Source organism: Coptis chinensis, chromosome 5, assembly GCF_015680905.1.
Source record: "Coptis chinensis isolate HL-2020 chromosome 5, ASM1568090v1, whole genome shotgun sequence".
Taxonomy (NCBI): Eukaryota; Viridiplantae; Streptophyta; class Magnoliopsida; order Ranunculales; family Ranunculaceae; genus Coptis; species Coptis chinensis.
The window spans coordinates 95,642,895-95,667,777 of NC_141460.1; the positions used below are offsets into that span (position 1 = coordinate 95,642,895).

The 24,883-nt window shown below is 33.9% G+C and overlaps 2 protein-coding genes and 4 pseudogenes across 5 annotated transcripts; 3 read left to right on the forward strand and 3 right to left on the reverse strand.

The window, feature by feature from the left end:
* Positions 1-1,233: 1,233 nt before the first annotated feature.
* On the forward strand, positions 1,234-6,019 carry LOC147500461 (uncharacterized; annotated as a pseudogene). The gene is made up of 12 exons (XR_015197069.1): positions 1,234-1,405; positions 1,959-2,104; positions 2,176-2,374; positions 2,639-2,663; positions 2,813-2,902; positions 3,194-3,365; positions 3,886-3,959; positions 4,568-4,637; positions 4,950-5,021; positions 5,173-5,310; positions 5,422-5,495; positions 5,768-6,019. The product of XR_015197069.1 is annotated as an uncharacterized LOC147500461 (transcript).
* A 720-nt stretch (positions 6,020-6,739) lies between these two features.
* On the forward strand, positions 6,740-8,888 carry LOC147500462 (dirigent protein 16 pseudogene; annotated as a pseudogene).
* Positions 8,889-9,645: 757 nt separating this feature from the next.
* Positions 9,646-10,111, reverse strand: LOC147500463 (hydroxyethylthiazole kinase pseudogene; annotated as a pseudogene).
* A 135-nt stretch (positions 10,112-10,246) lies between these two features.
* Positions 10,247-10,777, reverse strand: LOC147500464 (hydroxyethylthiazole kinase pseudogene; annotated as a pseudogene).
* Positions 10,778-11,126: 349 nt separating this feature from the next.
* Positions 11,127-11,639, forward strand: LOC147500465 (ubiquitin-like domain-containing protein). Its single transcript, XM_086563646.1, has one exon. The coding sequence runs from the start codon at positions 11,127-11,129 to the stop codon at positions 11,637-11,639; it is 513 nt and encodes a 170-aa protein (XP_086419772.1).
* Positions 11,640-17,951: 6,312 nt separating this feature from the next.
* LOC147500466 (uncharacterized) lies at positions 17,952-22,011 on the reverse strand. Of its 3 annotated transcripts, XM_086562090.1 has the most exons (8): positions 21,325-22,011; positions 21,160-21,252; positions 19,834-20,045; positions 19,442-19,549; positions 19,050-19,116; positions 18,901-18,950; positions 18,754-18,788; positions 17,952-18,476 (listed from the first exon to the last, which is right to left on the reverse strand). In XM_086562090.1, exons 1-8 carry the CDS (start codon positions 21,891-21,893, stop codon positions 18,162-18,164), a joined length of 1,449 nt encoding a protein of 482 aa, XP_086418216.1. In that variant the 5' UTR covers positions 21,894-22,011; the 3' UTR covers positions 17,952-18,161. The 3 variants fall into 3 exon arrangements, with proteins under 3 accessions (XP_086418216.1, XP_086418215.1, XP_086418217.1); XM_086562089.1 differs by having other exon boundaries at positions 18,901-19,116; positions 21,325-22,004; XM_086562091.1 differs by lacking the exon at positions 18,754-18,788 and having other exon boundaries at positions 17,952-18,495; positions 18,896-19,116; positions 21,325-22,004.
* Positions 22,012-24,883: the final 2,872 nt, after the last annotated feature.

The following is a 24,883-nucleotide window of genomic DNA, read 5'->3' on the forward strand; positions in this document are numbered from 1 at the left end:
GGTAAGCGTTTTGAAGAAACATTATGAAGAGACTGAGTCCACATACCATTTCGGAGATTGTAAGAAAAAGTCAGTGGAAGTTGCAAAACGAAAATACTTAGTTGATAAGAACACAAATAAAGAACGCGTGGGATTGAGTGTGATTATATGTGGGCCCAAACCCACAAACCAAAAACATTATGTGTACTGTATAAGGAAAGGAAAAACACAAGTTATTAGCCTATTTATTAGAATTGTTAAAAATGAAGTCAAATGTGTGTCTAAATCTGTACTTGTACCTCACTTGTATTCTCCAACTTACGTACAAAATATTTGTTAAAAATGCAAAGATGCACTTAGACAAAAAAAAAAAAAAAAAACAAAAATGTTTATTTTTAATACAAACTAGTACACATTTCTCTCTCTCTCTCTCTCTCTCTCTCTCTATCTAGTTTTGTAAGGCTGAGTCCAATGGTTTGGACACTTAAAACACCAAACCACAATAACATAGTATATGCGGTTAGCGGGATAGTGTTGTTCGACCCAATGGTTTTTCTTTTGTAGCCGCCACTCACAGGGCGCGTAGGAGATAATTTTTTTTTGTAACCGCCATTCACACTTGCGTGTGGTTGGAGAGAGATTTTTTTTTTGTAACCTCCATTCACACCGTATGTGGTTGGAGAGAGATTTTTTTTTTTTGTAACCGTCATTCACACCGTGTGGCTCTTTGTTTTTTCACGCCCTCCCCATTTTACCCTTTCTATCATCTCTCTCCCTCTTCTAACCGCCACAGTAATAGGTATGTAGATTTATTTCGAAATTATTTTTGTGGCTGCCACTCGTTTTGCCATGCAGAGCATACGCTATATCATTAACATTGGCTGTATACATAGCGAAATTTATACCGATAGCGTTAGCGGGTTAGTGATTTCACGCACTATTGGATCACAATTTACGTGATATTTAGTGTTTTGCCACACCATTGGACTTAGCCTAACAAAAAGTATGGTTTGTTTTGATTTCTACTATAAAGTCATGGGCCGGGCCGAATCCACAGCAATTTTTAACCCAATATAGGTTTTAGCTCATTGCCCCAACGGGCCAACTCTCCATCTTTCTCTACCACATGTATTACAAGTGTCCCTTTCGGCTTTCCACTGTGCAAACGAACTTGGTAAGTGTTCTTCTTCTCCTTCCACTTTGTTTAATCTACTTACGACACCCGTTCTAGCCCATTCAAATTCAAACAATTGAGTTCCTGTGAAAGAATCTTCTTTGAATGTGGAATGGGAGAATTTTGAATGCTCAACAGAGAGGAAGAAATCTATACACGCACGATATGTTTACGGGTTCATATTTTTGTTAACAAATCTTATGGCCTGGTTAATCCGTGATTATGGGCAAAAGTTTTTTGCCAAGATCAATTGTAAGTGAAGCTTCTCATTAGTTGATTACTTTGCTTGCCCCAAGTTAGATTGAGTTTCACTCATCTTAGCAAGAGATTGAAATGTTTCTGATTTTCATTTTCAGCTCTTATTGTTTGCACATTCCAGCTCCTGTCAGTATAACTGATGCGTAATAGTCAATTGCCCTTATAAAAAATAAGAGATGAACTTGATTACAGCTTGCATTTTAGACTGGTTTCCAGCTGTTTTTCTTTTATTTTTTTCCGAGTTCTTATTATTCTCCATACTATGCCCTCTTTTGCCTGTCGTGAAATAAGAGTTACAACTTCAATTCCTGGCATTTCTCATACAAAAACATTAAGTCACCATTAACCTAGAGAGACCATGAAATTACAATGCATGGGAAGTGACACACTGTTTAACTGAAGATAGACAATGGAGTCTGAAATTTGTGGCTGCAAACTGACGATCTTGCATTATGTTGAATTTTGTGGTTCACTTGGAGTTGACATATTGTACAGTATTCTGCTTACCATGAATCTAACTTTTGCTTCTTGGAAGTTCCTTTTACAGATCTAAAAGCTTGTGGAGTTGGAGGACTTGAGTGTTCCCGCACAATTGGAGTGCTTCGTGTGAGTTTAGGTGTTTTGTATCTTTCTTTGACAATGTTACCTATGCATCCTCGCCTTATTGGAGGATTTGTTGTGCCTTACTACTTTGTGTGTGTTTAGGATAGAATCTATCATGTTTTCTGTGTCCTTATATGCAGTGACTGTGCGATGATATTTCTTTTGTCCCTATTGTTCTGCACCCTTTGACGAAAATTCAGATATTCTTTTTGTTAATGTTTGTCACAACATTGAAAACCAGAAAACTGTATGAAGCTCGCAATTCATGGCATTGCCAGTGGTGGGCCTTAAAGTTTTTCCTGTTGATGATGTCACTGGCATTTCCATTCATCTTACCTTCTCCTTTCATCCAATACTATGGTAAGTAACTCTCACACTTATTGATCAATGGGTATAAGAATAGTAACCTCAAGAATGAATGTCCCTGAATTGATCAATGGGTATAAGAAGAGAAAATGCACCTTCTTTAAGGGAGGGAGCTATAATGAAAAAAACTACTGGTCTTTTTTAATTAAACAATCCATTAGCCTGATCTTGCTTGGTCATTAAATTGGTTGTAAAACCTTCAAGGTAAGGCAAGGCATATCGCAGACCGATATTTGACTACATTATTGTTTCTTGCAGGTGAAGTTGCTCGGATTGGAGCAGGGTAATGTTCCGTTTCTTTGGTTATATGTAGAATCTAAGTGTTCCTTAAATCCACTTGGAAATTTGCTTTTGCTTGTATTAAAAACTAGTTCTTCTTGCTCCGTAGTATTCTTTCAATTCTTCTTATTTTCCTGGTTATGCATACTGCAGGATATTTCTTCTTCTCCAACTCGTGAGTGTAATCCAGTTTATCACATGGTGGAATAATTATTGGATGCCTGATTCAAAATTGAAGCAAACGTAAGTTGCAGCAAAGCTTAGTACTTTTTCAAATTTCCATCGTTACTACAATAATTGTGTTGACCGTCAGATACTTCTAAACAGTTTTTTATATTACTGTTAGCAAGCTAGATTACAACTGTTACTACATAACCCAGCCTTGTATGCTATTTATAATAAATTTGATCAGTTGGAGGACACAGAAATTGATCAATCGGAGAAACTTAAGGAACCAAAATGTTGCTTCTGAAGAACAAGCTTATGAAAATGTGTTTATATATGCAACTGATATCAGGTCTTTATCTCATGCAGCAGTGTCTTTGGGTTATTTATATCAACCATTTTCTACATTGCTTCCATACTTGGTATTGTGTTGATGTACATGCTGTTTGCAAGGAGACTATCGTGCATTCTCAACTTATTCTTCATAACATGGACAGCTATCTTGTTTATAGTAATGACGGTTGTATCTCTACATTCAAAGGTTGGTATTCACTTACTTTTCTGAATGTTCTTCTATAAATTTTGCAATTATAAATCCATATTCAGTTGGCTTTTGACTGCTCATCAGCTTATGGGCCAGCGAAATCAGATTTTTTTTTACCATAATACTGGCATATATATTTGAACCACCGGAGTTTGTAGTCTGTATCTATAGAGGAAGGAGTTAGTACAAAATGGTGTAACTACACAGAGAATGATTACATCTTCCCCCTCTATTACCATGGTTCTTACTCATGATAGTAGGCGCTCCAGCACTGTTAGTAAAGAAGCAAACAATAACATGTTGGTAACGCGCAAATAATATCATGTTGGTGCAATGCAAAAATCTGACTATCATGATCTGCAATTTCGATGTACAAATGCTTTCTCCATAGTGCAGATAATTAGTAATTTGTGACAACCTTAGGTTCTCTTTGAGTCATTCTCTTTCTTTCTTTTTTTCCAAAAATATTTGTACAAATATTGACTTGTTCTTCTATTTAATGGATGGTTATGCACAGGTTAATACAGGTCTTCTATCAACAGGAATTATGGCTTCATATATCATATTCCTTTGTTGGTCTGCTATCAGAAGGTTCAAATGCAAACTTTTATCTTTATGTGAAATTAGTAATCAATTACCTCATTTCCAAGATTTGTCAGAAGTATATCACCTTCGATGCATCAAAGGAGCAAATTGATACTTGAGAGTTCAGAGACTCAATGTGTGCCAAGAAATATTACTACATGTGCCTAAAACAAATTGATACGAGGAATAAACTCCAAACTACAAATTATACATGGTTCTTGTTCACAATTTATATGCTACAATGAATAAACCAATTACAATTAGAAAAGGCAACATCATATCTATAGCATTTTGAGAGATGCTCTTAGAAATTTAAGAGAAAAGTTTACTTTGGTTGACGAAATAACAAATTGAAGAACAATGCCAGTTATTCTGTGAGGATACTTTATAATGACAACCTTCTCACCCTTCAAAGCTTCCCTACTCTTATTATCACTACTAATTGTTTACATGATCTCCTTTTCTAAGCACATGATTCCAGCATGCTAATTAAGTGTTTGCAGAATAGGGGAATGAAGTTAAAGCCACGTAATGTGCTTTACCACACGAAGATTTCTAGACAATAAACCTTATTGATAATTAAAGGATATTTACCTGAAACTATATCTATGCAGTGAGCCGTCCGGTGAGAAATGCAGCCCAGCAAGCGAAGTGGCTGGGAAGGGTGATTGGACCAATGTTATTGTAAGTTTTAGCATTTTTCCTTTCCATTTCTATTTCTGTAGCATATTGGATGAAATATGTACAGATTAGAGTCGATGCATGTATTATGCTCTTCCACTTGATTTTGTTATGGGATGGGTAAGCCGACACTGAACAGACTACTTGCAACCAAACTATGTGTTTCTATGCCGCGCTAATAGCCCGATACCTTCCTTGTTCGTTAGTTTGAGATCACGTTCTAAAGAGGAAGCGCATAAGCAATATGTTTCTACTTTCTCATTAATTTTTTTACTACGAACTAGGTTTATAACTTTCAGTATTTGTTACTTGCAGGGTTTTCTAGTGGCAATATGTGCAATTGTAATGGCAACTTTTTCAACCGGGGTAGATTCACAATCCTTTGAGGTCAGTTAAGCATTTATGTGACTGAAAAAGTTGAAATGGAATTGTCTTTAGAAAATACAATAAGAAGTCTTAGTTCTTTTCATTAGTATATTAGCAGAAAAAGAAGAAGTTATTTTCATTTGTGTTAATGAGATACATTTTCATTTTCCAGTTTCTGAAGGACAAAGTTCAATGGGAAGATGATATTCCATATAAGTATGGATTTTTCCATGCCGTATTTTTTGGATTTGGGAGCCATGTATTTTGCAATGTTGTTCATCAGCTGGCAGCTAGATCACTCGACTAAAAAGTAGAAAATTCTAATCCAAATGTTACTTCCTGTTTTTTGGCTATTTAGTATCAAACTATCAACACATTTCTTGAACTACCTGTATATACTCATGCATCCATTACCAATCAGATGGAGCATTGATGTTGGTTGGGCTAGTACATGGGTGAAAATCGTTAACGAGTGGTTTGCGGCGAGCATATACTGTATGTAAATGTGTATTCTTCTCTCTTCTTATTCTATTTCAGCTCATTTTACTTTATGGATGCTCCATTTTCCAGTATTCGGAATGAGTAACCGATGTTTCAATTATACAAATTGCTACCATTATTAGTGCCATTGGCTTCGTTCTGGAATGTGCTATCCGAACTTTGTGAATAAATGAGTTGGTAATAAGTTGGTTGCAAAGCGAGAAATGTACGGGGAATATTTTGATACAAAATTATCTGACTCTCCTGGCCCGTAATCTTGTATGCAGTGTGGAAATTGATATCCCCAGTTGTGAGACAAGCCAAAGTCATGGATGATAATGAGGGGAACATGGAGAATGCTGATGATTCAGGCTGATAGTGAATTCACTCAGTCAATTCTTTTTGGGTGAGGATCAAAATTTTCAGTTCAGGTGACAGCTGAAAATGAGGATCCTACGTCATAAATTGTATAATTTAGTGCTTTGTCTTTGGTACCAAATATTTTGCCTCTTGTATATGAATTTAATTGATTATGTGGAGTCGTTTTTAGTTCTGGTTGTAAGTAGTGCTGAAAAGAAGTAACTTAAAAAACAGTTTCTTCTAATCACTTTTTTAAGACTACAATTCGCATCAATGCTTAGAAAATATAGACTCTAGCTAAACAAGTGTGACACTAGTGTATGGTCTTTATATATGGGATACCCTTTTTGAATATGTGAGGTAAGATTACCCCCGAACCCAGAAGGCCAGAACAATCCTTAATCCTTCAACGAGTATGCGAACCGTGCTACGCATCGGTGTTTTTTCAAATTTTTAAACCTGTCGCTCTAACATCTCTATGATAATATGATTTTTTGAATTCTAGTTATAATCTAAAAAAATAATATAAAACATTAGAGGGGTTGAATATAAAAGTGCCGTGAATGAGGTTTTCTAAATTATTTTAAATAATATGAAGCTAATTTAATTTCAATAAAGTGATAGAGTTTTTGGTAAATTATTTAAAAGGAAACCGATTAAAATAATTAAGGAGGTGGTTCTAAAATCATAAAATAAATAGATTACAAACAATGGTTAGGGAGAAATTTTTTTAAGTGACATTAGAAAGATTTTTCTAAATTATTAATAAAAAGAACTTGTTCTAATATTAGCTAGAGAAATTGGGGATAATTATATAATTTAAGTGATATTAGAGAATAAATTATTAATAAATAGGGTTTGTTCTAATTTTTGTGAGGGAGGTGTTTTGAAATTGTGCAACTATGGAGATTACAAATTGCCTACTCGATAGTTTAGAGGAGTTCATATAGTGTAGAGATTAATCCATAACCAACCGGAGGAGCCCAGGATATATACCAACCGGGACTACCTTTTAAACGCCTAATTACTAGACAAATTAAAAAAAGCCAAAACCAAAAAGTTCCAATTCCTTTACTCAACAGATATGCTCAAGCATATTTCTTAACCACTACACTACTTGCCAAGTCTTAATTCCTAACACCCGATTTTTCCGATATTTTACTTTCATGCTCTATTTTAGTACTGTTTTAATTACTTTTTATTTCTATTTGAATATGTTATAATGATTTATTCTCTCAAAATCTATATCTAATGACCAATGGCTGAATTATCCTTATATTTTCTGGATTACCAGAAAGAAAGAATTATGTTACTGGAAAGTTTCACCAGTTGGAGCCAACCCCAGCCTTTGATCAGTAAGGCATTCACCAGTTCAGTGCTTTTTGTTTCTAGTCAGTAATGGAAGCAATTATCCCATAAAGAATACAAGTGGAGGGGATCCAAAAAAAATCTCCATCTCTTGTTTCTCCGAACTTGGCAAGTGAAGATGGCTGTATGAGTGGAATGAGCGCAAGTCGAAGACAACATAACTTATAATTCTTTATGGTACGGTAAAAGTCCAAATTGGAGGAAAAAAAATGAAAAATAATATTTTCTCGTTCTATATAATGTATGATATAATCCCAAGTTCTCTATATGGTAAAAGTCGAAATTGGAGGAAATATATAATGTATGATATAATCCCAAGTTCTCTATATGGTAAAAGTCGAAATTGGAGGGAAAAAAATGAAAAATAATATTTTCTCGTTCATATAATGTATGATATCATCCCAAGTTTTCCATATGGTCATGAATAACGAAGAACATAAGGGTTTAATTCAATTTTTTTTTTGTGATTGTATTTGTTAGGTATTTAAAACTCTGCTACATCTTGATAATATTAAAGATAACCTTTCCTACTCTTAACACCAAAGCAGCTTACTCCACATATCCAACTACTTCATCTTCTGGGTTTCTTAACAACTCCATTCCAACTATACCTCTATTTAAACAGCAGCATTCTCAACTAAGCTTCATCCATCAGTCATTGCAAATTACAAGTACCATACAAACACATAGCAAAATGATCAACCAGCCAACATTCATCTCCCTTCTGGTTCTAATTGCCGCCATACAAGTGGTCGGGATTGTGGCAGCAGCTGATGAACCTGTTCTTGAACTATACATACATGACATCCTTGGAGGAAGTAATCCTACAGCTAGACCTATAACAGGCTTGCTAGGGAACATTTACAGTGGTCAGGTACCCTTTGCTCGCCAGTCGGATTCCTCCTCCCAAAGGTGGCGTTGCCATTCCCAACGCCAATGGTGCAATCCCAACAGTCAATGCAAATGGTGTTCCTCTAGGGACTGGTTTGGCAGGTACGACTTTTGCTGGCAACTCAAATGCACAAACTGTAAATGGCCGTCGTACTGGGACCCAGTTAGGACCTGATGGTCTAGGTTTGGGATTTGGTACAATTACCGTCATCGACGATATGTTGACATCTGGACCTGACTTGGGTTCTCAGTCAATTGGAAAAGCCCAAGGTGTGTATGTGGCAAGCTCAGCCGACGGAACCACACAAATGATGGCATTCAGTGCAATGATAGAGGGTGGGGAATATGGTGATAGTCTGAACTTCTATGGTGTATACAAGATTGGTAGCACAATCGCCGGTTTGTCAGTTACTAGTGGGACAGGAAAATTCAAAAATGCTTCTGGTTTTGCAGAAGTCCGACCGCTTTGTTGCTCCCGGTCAGCATGTCACTGATGGGGCAGAAGCATTGCTGAGGATCACTGTCCATCTCACTTATTGATATGACAGTTTGAGTGAGATTGAGAGAGTCTGAGTTTGTTTGTGTAAGAATGAATATGGAGTCGCTTTTATTGTTTTCGACATTGCAGTAGCTTTGCTCGTAAGCATGTCCACATATGGTTGTAATCTTTGTCGTAAAAAAATGTTTCTATGGGTTGTGAAATTTGAAGAAAGGAAGATGAGGATTTGCTGTCAATGTGTCATATTGGGGACAGGTTTCAGATATGGCCAGCCAATACAGAATCAGACCACTTAAAGGATAGCCACCAATTTTAAGAAACAAAACCATGCTTACTAGATAAACTGGCTTAAACAGTCTGCACCACTAGTAACAATCATCTGACATCAATCCCAAACTTAGGATAGTACCTCAACAACTACTATTAGAGGACATGGATACGAAAGCAACTATGCTAGTGCACTGCAGGTTCATTACCGAATGAGTGTCTTTACCCCTAGTAGTGTATGTGTTGTTCGATTATAAGTGCCTAAGATTTTAAAGAATTGAACATTTCTGATCAATCCTGTTAAATTCTTAATTCTTGGAGCATCTGCAAACTTTGCTCAAGCTCTATAGGGTTACTTTCAACCAGTTACAGTTGAACATAATAGTAAAGTAATGGGTTACTTCAGCCAGTTACAGTTGAACTTAATATGGTAAAAGTAATGGGATGTCAGCTGAGTACATTTTATTTGGAAAAAGAACAAAGTAGAGAAGCAGAGCAGAGTGTCATGCATATTTCTTCCCTGTGCATTCACAGTTACGAAATTCATGATTTCTGCCTCTGCTCATATGGTAAAACAAAACTATCATCACAATCAAAATAAACGAGGAACCAAACATACAGCAAAAATGAATGATAGCTAACCATTCAGAACCACCTAAGGAGGATAGTGTGTTCTTTTTGAGTTTTGACACTTCAAACTAATGTGTGTCAGCTACAGATACAGGGAAAACTATACTGTACTAAGCCATTGAGTGAAGAACCTACCTCCATTTGATCCTCTCATGGCATGCTAGTGATGTTAACCCCAGAAAATACAGACTTCTGATCAAGCCCATGCAGTGAATCTATTAAGTGCATCCGTAATGAGGCCGGCCCTTTGGCTAAGTCCATTCCAATTTCACCAGCAACACCAAAGATGGATAGTGCTGAAGCAGTGGCTTCAAAAGGACGCAAGGGATCAGCTGCAAGAAATGCTGCAATGAGGGCTGTAACTGCACATCCTGTTGCGTAATCGCGTTGCATCATTGGTACGCCATTGTGCACGCCCACCACCCGCTTTCCATCTGTAATGATATCAACAGCTCCAGATACTGCAACCACAGCACCACATGCTTGGGCTAATGATTTCAAGCTACTTCTACCACATCTGTTGATTTTTGAGAGCTATCGACCCCTTATAATCATAACAAGAATCCACATAAATATTTGTACATTGAGAACAATATGGAAATAGTTACCTATACATTTACAATTAAAGAAACCACTCAAAATCATTTACAATTAGAACCAACAAACAAACAAACCTATGACACTATACTCATCCTCTTTATTACCAATTATAGTAATAGCATCAAAGACCACATATTTATAGTAAAAATCAACAATAAACATAATTTTTCGTCATCAAAGTAAAACTACCTTATCAGAACCTACGGAAGCGGTGGAAAGCGCAAGAATCTCAGAAGCATTCCCTCTAATAACAACAGGCTTAAGGCCAACAAGTTGAAGACAAGCTTTAAGTCGAAAATCGGATGCTGAAACCGCAACAGGATCAAGAACCCAAGGAATATTCAACTGAGTAGCTAAAGTAGCAGAAGATTTCATAGAAGGAAGCCAGTCAGGAGAGAGTGTACCAATATTAATACAAAGAGCATGAACATGTGGAGTGAAGTCTGATATTTCATTTATAGAATGAAGCATAGCTGGTGATGCACCAGAAGCTAACAGTGTGTTTGCCATTATATCCATTGATACATAGTTTGTTATGCATTGGATTAATGGTGCTTTCTCTCTTACTTTCGTTATAAGTTTCCATGCTTTTGATCCCCAGTCTTCTTCTTCTTCTTCTTCTTCTTTCTGTGTTTCTGGGATTGTCTTCTTTTCTTCCATTGTTTATGGTTTCTTTGTTTCTTCTCTTTGCTCATATGGCGTTGCTACATGGGCTTGTGCAGGCCCAATGAGTATTGGAGGGTAAAGGCCTAAATCCTTTTTTGAACTCAACCTGGTCATCATTCGGCCCATATTAAGGCCGTAATTAGCATGAGTTTCTAGATACTCAAAAAAGGACATGCAACAAACACATGCATGAAGCGCACGCAAACTGTATTTCTGTACATGACTAGATGAGAACAACAATTTCATGCACGATAGGTAGGATTGCATGCTAGTCTATGTATATATCAATGATAGGAGTTGAAAGTTTGTATATACAACTTTTCAATATCTGTACTCATTTCAGTCATTTGAATTAACCATATAGAATGGTGAATCTCACTATTAAGTTAATCAACTCCGGCAAGTCACATGAAGTAGAGGAAGATGGAATAAAGACAATTGCTAATCTAAAATCTCATATCGAACAGCACCACAACATACCATATGATCAACAGATCCTAGTTCATCGAGAAATTCTGATGCTTGATAATGATAAGGATTTAAATGAATTAGATCTTGAGATATATCCAGAAGTAAAAATTCACACTAAGATTTCAATTCGAAATGTTGAATTTCAAATTTATGGTGTTGCTGATTTCTTGGTGTTACAGATTTCTAGTGATAAAACGGTGTTAGATTTGAAGGAATTGATCGAGAAAGAACGTGGCATTCCACCTACAGACCAAAAGCTTGAGACTAAGGAAAACACGATGTCTGATGAACTTCAGCTGAATGAATATATAGTAACCGAGTATTTAGCAACCGCAATTCATCTCACGTTGCCTGGTGATGATAATAAAGATGATGATAGCTACAACAGTGAAGAAAATATATGGTAAAGACTAGATAGTGTAGCTGATTTTAGAATGCGTTTATGTATTAATTTACCTCTTATGAGTTATGATCGAGTTTAGCTATCTAGTCTTCACTAATTTTTTTTTTAGCTATGTAGTGTTTTAGCCAGTGTGAAGTTTATGTTGTGTTTGCATCAATTCAAATTAATTTTACTTATTGAAAAAAAAAATCAAATTAATTTGAAACCAAGAGAGAAGAAAAGGCCAATCTTCAACTCCTCATTCAACATTCATGAAAAATTTGTAATTAAAAATCAGTTGATTTATACAAATCGTATTGCGAACTCGCTTACAATATCGAATAATGAAGGAATTAAGTGGCTTTCACATTAAATCCATAATTTCTAGACACAATGGAAAAATCTACAGCTAGACCATGGTATTGAATATATGCAACAAACACATGAATCACGCATAACTTATTTACATGCCCTTTTGCTTAAAAGACGTTAGGAGTTGGGACCATCAACCATGTCACATGCGAGTAAAGGTACACGAGTTTTAAATTAAGTTTGAGCTCGGCTCATATAGTTAAAATAGCTTTCGAACCCGTCCTACGAACGGGTGTCGTTATATTAAATTATTCTAAAAAATATTAACAACTATTCATAGCTATGAGATATGAAAATTATATTAATCACTTGTTTAAATTTTTTGCACCACTCTCTATCAAACGAAAGCACCAAATCTTGGTAAAACCCGTCGATTTATTTTAGTTGTTATGTTTAATAATAGAAGTTTGATTAAAATTTTGTGAGAATGCTCAATGTGGCGAAGATGATATTGAAGCTACTTAAATAGCAAGACATTCTCAATCATAATAAAATAATTATAATAAGTACTACTTAAAATGCAAAACTATACTTGTCGAGATATTATATTCTCCCTATATATAATACAACTATATTTTGAGGTTAGTTCAATGCATTTGCATCAAGTTTCTAATTTTACGTTAATTATTCTTTGAGGCTAGTTCAATGTATGTAGTTGGATCTAGTTTTCGATTTTTCATTAATTATTCTTTGAGGTTAATTCAATGTAGTTGTATCAAGTTTTTTATTTCCCATTAATTATTATTTGAGGTTAGTTTAGTACAGTTGCACCAAGTTTACGATTTTCCGTTAGTTATTCATTAAAATTAATTCAGTGCAGTTCCATCTAGTTCTCAATGTTTCGTTAATGACTCTTTGAGATTAGTTAATTGCATTTGCATTAAGGTTCAATTTTCCGTTAATTACTCTTTAAGGTTAGTTTAATACATCAATCCGGTTTCGATTTCCGTTAATTATTTTTGTTAGTTAGTTAGCATCTAGTTTCCAATCAATTTCCAGTTATTTATGCTTTGAGGGTAGTTGATGTAGTTACATCCGGTTTTGATTTCTAGTTAACTATTCTTTAAGGTTATTTTTAATGCATTTTGCATCTAGTTTTACGATTTTCAGTAAAATATTCATCAAGGATATTACATCCAATTTCTGATTTCCCACTGTTAGTTAATATATGATTTTAGTTTAATGCATTTATATCCAGTTTTCTATTTTCCGTTAATTATTCTTTGAGGTTAGTTCAATGCGGTTGCATCCAATTTCGATTTTCCATTAATTAATTTTTGAGGTTAGTTTAATGCATTTTGCGCAAAAAAGTTTCGATTTTCATTAATTATTTTTGAGATTTGTTCAATGCGGTTGCATCAAATTTATGATTTCTCGTTAATTATTCATTGATGTTGTTAGTTGATTGCATTTGCATCCATTTTTTATGTTTCTATATTAGTTAATTAGTCTTTAGATTAGTTCATTATATTTGCATACAACTTTTGATTTTTCATTTATAACTCTTTAAGGTTAGTTCAATACATATGTATCTAGTTTATGATTTATGATTATTTATGCTTTGAGATTTTAATTAGTTCGATGCAATTTCATCCGATTTCTGATTTCCCGTTAACTATTCTTTGAGGTTATTTTAATGTATTTGCATGTAGTTTCTGATTCCCCGTCAACTATTCTATGAGGTTAGTTCAATGCAGTTGCATTTGGTTTTTGATTTCTTGTTAATTATATTTTGAGGTTAGTTCAATACATTTGCATCCAGTTTCTGATTCATCGTTAATTATTATTTGAGGTTTGTTTGATGCATTTTTGTATACCGTTTCCAATTTACTGTTAAATATTTTTCAAATATTTGCATCCAATTTCTAATTTCCCATTAGTTATTCTCTGACGTTAGTTTAATACAGTTGCATCCAGTTTCCGATTTCTAATTAATTACTTTTTTAGTTTAGTTTATTGCATTTGCATAAAATTTTAAATTTTCCGTTAATTACTCTTTGAGCTCAGTTCAATGTATTTGAATCCAGTTTTCGATTTCATTTTAATTATCCAATGTGGTGTGTAATACCAACTTTCTACTTATCCATATGTAGTGTCCTTGCAAAACATGACATAAAATAAATTATGCTTGATTTACTATATTGGATCATCAAACATTATCGGGTTTCGATTTTCCGTTAATTATTCTTTAAATTATATACGACTCACTATGTGAGATCTTCAAAGATTATCTACTTAACGGGTCTGTCATATTAATTATTCTGAAAAATATATTCAACTATATATGCATAACTATTATATCTGAGATATTATATTGCTCACTCATCCAAATTTCTTATAACATGAAAACCTCAATGCACTCTCTATTAAAAAAATAACTTCGCCATTGATAAAACCTTTCAACTTCATTTATTGTTTAATAATAGAAGTTTGATTGAAGTTTTATGAAATTGTCTAATAAGATAAAAGTTAAGTATTGAAGCTACTTGAATAGCAAGGTGTTCCTAATTATCTGAAAAAAGATTAGATAAACACCGTTTTAAATGCAAAACTATACTTATCGAGACATTCCCACAACATATAACACAACTATATTTTGAGGTTAGTTCAATGCATTTGTATCTAATTTCTGATTTTCTATTATTTATTTTTTGAGGTTAGTTCAATGCGGTTTGCATCCGGTTTCGATTTCTTGTTAATTATTCTTTCTTTGTAGTTTAATGCATTTGCATCCAATTTCCAATTTACTACTAATTATTCTTCAAGCTCAGTTAAATGCATTTGCATCTAGTTTCTGATTTTCCGTTAATCATTTTTTTAGATTAGTTGAATACATTTGCATCCGGCCAGTTTCCGATTTCTCGTTTATTATTCGATGAGGTTGTATTTGCATCTAGTTTCTGATTTCCCGTTAATTATTATTTGAGGTTAGTTCAATGAATTTGCATCCAATTTCTGATTTTCCGTTAATTATTTCTTGAGGTTAGTTCAATGCATTTGTATCAAATTTATTTTTTAAAATTAGTTTAGTGTAGTTGCATCCAATTTTCGATTTCCCATTAATTATTTGTAAAGATTAGTTTCACGCATTTGCATCCTGTTTCCAATTTATAGTTATTTTTTTTAGGTTAGTTCAATACAGTTGCATCCAGTTTCCGATTTCCCGATAATTTAATCTCTGAGGGTTAGTTCAATGCATTTGCATCCAGTTTCCGATTTCCCGATAATTATTTGTTGATGTTAGTTTGATGTATGTGCATTCAAGTTTTGATTTCCCGTTATTTATTCTTTGAGGTTAGTTTAATACTTGCATGTGCATCCAATTTCCGATTTCCCATTAAATATTATTTGAGATTAGTTCAATGTATTTGCATCTAGTTTTCTGTTTCTCATTAATTGTTCTTTGACGTTAGTTTCATGTAGTATTATATATATTTGAAAATATTTGTTATTATTGGGGGTTTTTTTTTCCAGTTTCTATTATATATTTTGTGATATTATTTTTTGTATAATTTAATTTTCCATATGTAATTTGGTTTGGTTTGGTTTGATATATAATTTATTTAAGCCCAACGTCTACTTTAACTAAATCAATAGTTATATAAATTATTTAAGCCAACATCCGTTTTAACTGAATCTCATTATTCCGCTAAAATTGGAAATTATAAAATTCATAAATTTAATTAGAATATGTCGTAATTATTGTGGCCTGTGGTTTTTGAAATCCTTAACAATGACTAAATTTTACACCTTAAATTGATTCAACTTTATTTATTAGACCCATATATATAGTGCATACAATACAATTTTATTTGTTTTTAGTGTACACTATTACTTATTTTATGATTAGTTTTTTTTTTTTTTTTTTTTTTTTTTTTCAGTCACATGTGTGGTTAACAAATGCATAAAGTAAATGTTCAAGCAACTCAATTCATTTTTTTCATTTGTTCTTTCGTAGTTTTATTATCATTTTCTAGAAAGAAACTTTGTTATGTTAAACTTCACCTGAGATTAGTGTAAACTATTCTTTGTGGCGTAAGGGTTTTAGGAAAATCATTTTTGGTTGAAAATATTGCTTTTTGCAATAATTTAGTTATTTTTTTTAGGTTAGTTCAATACAGTTGCATCCAATTTTCGATTTAACGGTAATTTAATCTCTGAGGGTTAGTTCAATGCATTTGCATCCAATTTCCAATTTTCCGACAATTATTTGTTGGTGTTAGTTTGATGTATTTGCATCCAAGTTTTGATTTTTCGTTAATTATTTTTTGAGGTTAGTTTAATGCAGTTGTATCAATATTCTGATTGTCTATTAATTAATTTTTAAGATTAGTTTATTAGTTTAATGTTTGCATGTGCATCCAATTTCCGATTTCCTGTTAAATATTATTTGAAGTTAGTTCAATGCATTTGCATCTAATTTTATGTTTCTCGGTAATTGTTCTTTGATGTTAGTTTCATGCAGTATTATATATATTTGAAAATATTTATTATTATTGGGGGGTTTTTTTTTTCCAATTGCTATTATATATTTTGTGATGTTATTTTTTATATAATTTAATTTTCCACATGTAATTTGTTTTGGTTTGGTATATAATTTATTTAAGCCCAACGTCTATTTTAACTAAATCAATAGTTATATAATTTATTTAAGCCAACGTCCGTTTTAACTGAATCTCGTTATTCCACTAAAATTGGAAATTATAAAATTCATAAATTTAATTAGAATATATCGTAATTATTGTGGCATGTGGTTTTTGAAATCCTTAACTATGACTAAATTTTACACCTCAAATTGATTCAACTTTATTTGTTATGTCTATATATATATTGCATGCAATACAATTTTATTTGTTTTTGGTGTACACTATTACTTATTTTATGATTAGTTTATTTTTTTTTTCATTTTTTCCAGTTACATGTGTGGTTAACAAATGCATAAAGCAAATGTTCAAGCAACTCAATTCATTTTTTCCTTCGTTCTTTCATTGTTTCATTATTATTTTCTAGAAAGAAACTTTGTTATGTTAAACTTCGTCTGAGATTAGTGTGGAAACTATTTTTTGTAGCATAAAGATTTTAGGAAAATCGTTTTTGGTTGAAAATATTATTTTTGATTTTCCAGAGATATTATCCCATTGCGCGGTAAAATGATTTTTGACTGAAATATTGTCAATTGTCAACTGAAAGTTTCCGATAGTACACGGAATTTTGGAAAATCGGAATATAGAAAACGATTTGCTCTGTCAAATTGCAAAATATGTAAGAGCGAATTATTAGCGGTTCTAGTATTAGAGCGCGGTTCTAAAGCGGGAACGGTGAGGGGGGGTTTAAGGATGGGGTTTTGATATTTCAAACATTGAAGTCAAAGAAAATTCCTTTACCCACAATGAAGCTTGTAAGTCTGTTCATTGTTCTCTCCTTTTATTCTTATTAATATTTTGTTTACATTTTCAATAGCTCATTGATTATATTTTTTTTACAGACATTGTTGTGCAAAGGAGATGGTTATCACTTTCCACCATGTTACATGCTTGATTTATGTGGGTTTCACATATTACTTGAATGCCCACTTGACTTATCAGCTTTGAAAATATTCTCTCCAATTCCATCTCACTGTAGTCAACTTCTAAATGTTGAAACATCTTCTGATGAAAGAATGCGGAAGAAGCAAAAAACGGAACGACCTATTGAAGCCAAGGATTTGATATGTGCAGAGCCTTGGTACAAAATGGTTGCTAATTTACATTTGTGGGACTTGTCTTTTATTGACATTGTATTAATTTCTAGAGTGAATAACCCTTTGCATCCAATGTCGGACACCAACCAAATTACCAAATACCTGTTTATCTTGAAGCTTTCGGATCAATATTTATCAAGCACCCCAGTTCAACACCAACACGCGAGTGTGAAATAGATGAGTCTACGTAAGCTTCTACCAAAATTAAAACTCATGTCAGACAGATTAAGTTAAAATCTAGCTTATGCAGAAATCTTTCAACATTCAAATACGAAAGTGCCCATTGGTCCGTTAAACTTTGAAATCGAAAAACACCATCCAGGGTACAATCTAAAAAACTACTAGCAATTCCACGTCTTCCATCCGAAGTGGAGTTCAACACGAAAACCAACTCGGAATATTTAGATAGCTTTATATAGATTATTATGCCATGTTTTATGATGTCACAGATGCATCTTCAATTACCCTCACAAACTGCTTAAGCTCCCCAATCAAAATTCCAAACGCTTTAGTCGGTTCAGGGTCCGAAAATTCTTCTAAGCTGTTCATATATAGTTCGCATGCTGTAAGACTCTGAGTCAACCGCCCACACAATTCATCTTGTTTCTTGTAAAATAGAGCAAGTTGTTGATGCACATTCGACCCTTTGTATATCTTTCGGCAAGAGTCAATTCTTCTTGACAATCTCGTGTTAGCATTCTTCAAGACGATCGCCTCGTGTCTTATATAAGACACCACATAAAGTAGTATGTCATAAGCAGGGCCGGCCCTGAAAATTGAGGGGCCCAAGGCGAGTTTTTTAAAATGGGCCTATATTATTGAGAAAAAAACAAGTTTTTTACATTAGGGGACGTGGGCCAATGTTTAAAGTGACCTGACCGCATATAATTTGACCTGACCGAACAAGGCGAGTCATTTACACGTGGTCTAGTGGGTATAAAATTATACTTGGGGTCCAAAAAATTTAACCAACAACTGGGGGCCTCTGGGGGTTCAGCTAAGCCGCCCTCGAGCTTATATAAGACTGGTCATAAGACTCGGGATCGAGATGAGCCATTTTTCCTGAATAAGATGTGGCATAGCACAACATAATAAGAACAAACATTAGATCTAGACATACACAAACCAAAATTGCAAAGGAACTACGACAAATATATAGATTTAGGCACTCTACCATTTTTAGTGAGCTCCTGCCGAAAAATTACAAACTTTGACTTGATCGATCTGTGATGTTCAACCATACTCAGCATCGACTTCCTCAACACATGCTGGCATTTAGAAAACTTACAGGGTTCAAAACCTGGAACCAATTTAGAAGTAAACCTGCAGGAAAACTGGTCTATCTTTGTATCCTCAGGTGCAGTCACGATCTCAACATATTCAGGATGAGCTGCTCAAAAGGGAAAACGAAGGGTTAAAAACAAAATAGTTAACAAATACAGACATTTTCAAGATCAGTAGAAATTGTAGACAGTGAACTTAATCTTTGGATTGACATCCACAGCCAATCAAGAACCCCACACAGATAACCATTTGTTGTTGCTTGGTTGTAAGTGGCCTCTAATAGGGTATAGGTATAAGGACACAAGTACACAAACACGGGTATGTATTTCTAAGTAGTCAACTTCGCAATCGATATGATACACGGAGGCAATATAGGCAACCATTACGAAATCCACATGCTTTCTGAAACAAGTTATGCGGAATGAACTTACTCAATCCAGATTGATAGACCCAAGAAGAGGCATGCATTCTGAGTTGTGTCACTGTTTCCTTCAAGATGAGCAAAATCCACTTGAACTTGCTGGAAGGAGAGTTTTCCCCTGTAAGATTTAATGTTACTCTTATTAGTTGAAATAATAAAGTCATGCCTTACAAAGAAAAGAAATTAAGATTAAATAAATATTTTTTCCTATATATAAAAAAAAAAAAAAAGTTAGAACTAGTTACAGTAAAAAAAACAAAAAGTCATGCCCAACGCCAAAAGAACATGAAAAATTCACACAAGCAGAGTCGAGAATAAAGCATATGAAGCAAAACTGAGACAAATTATAGCAAAAATAAGAAGAAGCGGTTCTTCTTATTTCATCGATGATTTATGGATTACCTGGTAGAAAATTTTGCACCTGAGTCCCTGAGAAGGTGCTTGAAGCATCACCCAAGCCATCTATAAGGCAATCATTACCAATACCAGCATGTACATAATTCATCATCTCATCTTCCAACGGCTTAAATTCGGGATAATGCTGTAGAATCCCAGCAATGGTCTCCACTTCTTCTATTGGTTGCTGGAAGATGATGTCGACAAAAGAGTATAAACTGCATGGAAGAGAAAAACCTTAGACAGGCCATACAACAGTTTTCAAAAATACCATAAGAAGCAAAACTAACATTAAATAATGAATGCACTTCGCATAAAAATTTCACTGTAGCCTCTAATTACAAGACAAGGAAACAAAGTGTAGAACTCAACGTAAGCACAAACAAGTGAATTGTAAAGTATATCAGGCTTCAACCCAATATCCATAACAACTTCAAGATTGAGATTTATAGTTAAAAGTCAAAACAGTGGTAAGAGATGTGCAAAACCACATAGAAAGCTTAATGAACAAAGAATAACCTGTAAATACACCAATGATTCAACTACTTACCCCAATCACCTAGGATAACAAAATTATTTAATCCCAAACCTAAACATTTAATTCATATATCTACTTCTCTCATAATACCCATGAGAATATACAATCTGACATAATATATCATCAATATTAACATTCATGTCACCTCACCGTATCAATTATATCACGTTAACAACATTTACATTCTTTCGTAAGAAATCATATGTATCATATCATAATACACAACCAATCATATCCAATCATATATAAGGCCTTCTATATGAGAGAAAGAGACCAATTATATACAAAGGCCTTTGTAAACTATCTTCCAATTTGATCCTCTACAGATTTCATAACAACAAAAAACTAAGTCAGAATGACACGGATACACTTGCCATTAGTGTCCGACACCGCGACCTATATGAAGTAGGACACATCTAATTAAAAAGAAAACTATTCCTACTCTTTAGTAACACAACTAGTTCTTGAGCTCAAGTCTTCACAAATAAACAACTATGAAAGTGGCATATAATGGAGTTGTAACTACGTTAATCGATTTATTTTTCTTAGCCTTTTAGAGTATAGAAGAAACCCTAGTTTGAAATCGTATGCACATGTCAGCGTGTATGTGTGACCTACACAGATTTTTCTAAGAATATGAAGTGTCCATGTTAAAAAAAGAAAAAGAAAAAAAAAACTTTTGGGAAGGGGTTAAACACCAGCCTTAAGTCTAGTTTTGAAAAAATAAAATAAGTGGTCGAAAAAGTATATTATCAAGCAACCAAAGATATGGTGAAAATAAACAGTTTACTCACTTGTCAATGTTATTATAGTAAAGATAATCGCCGAATAATTTCTTTTCATCAGTGCAATCAATCCCAGCTTGTTCCAAGAGCTTGTCAATGGACCTAAATAATAATAATGAGTAACACATGTCTTAATTATTGAACCAACTAAAGATAAATATGAGTAACCTTTACCCTTTTAATTTATGAGTCTGAGCATCATCATCAACAACAGCTTGACTTTCCTCAGGCGGCGGGGGATTATATCCAACAAAAGAAGATGAAGCCTTTTTGCGAACACCTTCAAAATAGTCAGGACCTCCTTTAAAAATATCGTTGATGATAGCAATAAGTTGATCAGCGGTATCGTCTTCTATTAGTTGACGCACGTCCTCAACATCTTCAATGATTCGGTCCTTATCCACTAACCATCTCCTAGTTAAATTTATTGGTAAAATGTCACTTAAAAACGAGGTATAAATCTCCATAGTCATTGAAGTTCCATAGAGGGTTGTCAAACATTGGGCTAGTTGAAGTAACAAACCCACAGAATCACGGTCCTTCAATCCTACAGCAATCTTGTCTTTACTACTACTTGTTGTTCGATGCATTTCACAATATGCTTTTGCAACAAATTTACAAGTAAAATCGAATGCTTCATCACGATACGTACCAAGAAGATTCATACTTTTGATTTCACTCCCATGCTCACCCACCAACTTTGAATGAACTTTCTCTTCCTCAGCTGAAAGTAATCCATCCATGGCAGTATATCTAAACCCCTAAACCGGATTCTGGGTCAGAGAGTGCCTCTTAAAAACAGGGCGTCTATTTAACAGGACCTGGAAAATAGCAAATGGGAGAACTGCCTTGCATGTTGCATCCTCCAATTCTTTAATGATGTAACATACTCACAATCCCGCTATATTGAGAATTGTTGGTGTGTGAACTGTGAAGTGAGTTTGTATTCTTTAATATTTGTAGATTCTACTCCTATTTTAGTCTACCTGAGCAAAGGCTCAACTTTATTTTATCTTAAGTGAGTATATCTGACTGGAAACTGTTCGCCTTTTTCAGGTGTGTAGCACAGCAAAAGGGGTTGGTGCAGTTAACGTGATTGGGATATACTATCGTTCCCTTTGCTCTGCTGAATGGGTATGATTTTTTTGATGATCATAGATTATTCGCAGTTTTCAGAATTGTTTTGAATGCGCATGTAACACTATGTTGTACTGTTGTAGTGTCTTATATGTTTGTCGAACTTAAATCATGTTTTTTAATTCATTAGTTGAAAATGCTAACACAATCAAGCATATCCATCCAGATTATTACATTCAAAAAGACAATCAAGCACATCAATTTCTCCTCTCAAATCCTCAATCAGGGTTTAGGCCTAAGCGTCATCATCACAGTGCTCTTTATTCTAATTGTGACATGTGGTTCACCAACAAGTAGGATGCTACAACGTTTTTCTTTTTCTCTTGAAAAAGAAACTAAATCAATATGGGTAATTGAAATCCACTCCTTACGCTTTGAGGGGTTAGTTGGAAAGAAAATCGGAAAAGCTTGGTATTCTTACAGAGATATAGGAGCGAGAAAGAAAGGTTGTAAGTGACTATGTATTCAATCTATAAGGTTGGCTGAGTGACCGTCAGTGCTGTTACCTTTAAGAATGCATTCAGTCTTTTAAAGTTGCTTCAAAAGTAAATGGGGATGGTTATATGAACTCCATTTAAAATGACTCCAAAAAAACTCCACCATTAAATATATTGAATTAGAAGCTAATTTTTTGTGTAGATGTTCTCCACACAATATAGATCATCCTCACAAAAAATCAATTCATTTGAAGATGTACAATCTCGTCAAAAATCGTTTATAATGTTATGAAGTTATCCAACGGCCCATATTATTTTAATTTTGGTACAACTTTTGACAATGTTAAACGTATTCGATTGAGCTGATTTTTTGTGGGAGTGTTCTCCATCATGTGATGCATATCCTCACAAAAAATTAGATCTCAATTCATCTTGTAAGTCCACTATTATGAGTGGAGTAACTTTAGAGTCATTTTAAATGGAGTTCATATAACCATCCCCAAAGTAAATTCATGCCACCTTTCCATTTTTTATAGTAAAATTACAAAAACATCAAATATGTCCGATGTATTACGATATTTGATGGAATTCAAGGTATTTAGTTTAGAAAGTTGTGCTGAATATGTGACCAATAGTATCCCTGTGGAAGTACATCACCTTTACCCTGTTGTGATACTGTACTTGGCCCAGATGACAACAAAACAGGAGGACTAAGAAATCCTTCAACATATATCAAAGCAGAATAAATTTGTGGACAAGCAACTGTTTGATGTCCACAAGACCTCGATTCGATTGGTGGAGTAGCTGCCAAAAAATTGTTATTCTTGCCAAACACCTGTTAAACCGATCGAAAATGGATTAACCAATAGAAATCTGTTGTTTGTGGACAAGTCTGTCCACAAATTCGGACTCATATCCAAAGTGTGCATTGATACGAAATATTAAAAAAAATTAACACCAATACCAACAAATCCTCTAGTGGAAAAGATATGACAAGTGATTTAATCTTTAAATGGTGTTCAACCAATTTCGTATTTGTTGATAACTTAAAATACATTATGACTTCATTCATATGCATTAAAAATTGTCACAAGCTGCTCAAGCTCCGATCCCAACATTGTGAATGCCTTAGATATTTTAGGAGTCAAAGCTTCATTTAGCATCTCCAAATACAACTTAAACACTGCAACAGTTTTCAACAGCCCACAACAGTTTTCAGCAGCCCGCAACACTTCTTTATAAACGATAAAAAGAGAAGTAATTTATTATTAGTCATAGAGAAATTTATGGCAGATGGCCACACCAATTCTTTAAAACTACCGCTACCATAGTAAACCTTCCAGCTCTACAGTCACTCCAACCCCGCGGACCAGAAGTCTTTAAAACCACAAGAGTGACCATAGATAGATATAGGGCACTCCTTGAGATTAGAAAAATTCCACTACCACATAACTAATTGTCTAGAAAAATCTTCAAACTATAATGACTTGCACCCCTCTCTAATTTTTTTAGCAAACTTCCACTACCGCACTCCTAAATTTATATTTTCACAACTATAGAAAGAATATAATAATAATAAAAAATAGTATGTAAAAAAAAACTAATAAATTACTTCTCTTTTTGTCTTTACAAAATTATCATTTATCATTTATCATTTACTTTGAGTTCAAAACTATTAAAGATAGACAAATGTGTCTTAAATGTTTAATGGGTTAATGAGACTAAAACAAATAACGAAAGGCCCAAAGCCCAGTTTGTATAATTCTAATCACTCATAACAAATCCGTAAGCTCTCCCTCATTTCTTTCACTCTCAATTCTTAAATAAGCGTCAGACTTCAATAAAAAAAAAACAAAAAACAAAATCATAAAAGACTTGCGGCGTAACTTGTTGCACGTTTGTCATAATTATTTGTAAAACTCATTATCATTATATAAAAAAAATCCACTTACCAAAATAATAATAATAATAATAATTTACTTTCAATGTTAATCTTTTATAGTTTTCTCCACATGATAATAGGGTTATATAGACTTATTTATTTCACTCCCAATTCTTAAATAAGCGTCAGACCTCAACCCAAAAAAAAAAAGAAGATTATAAAAGAAGGTTACTTTGTTGAAGCTGAGGTTTACGGTCCGGAGCTGAGGAGACCTAGT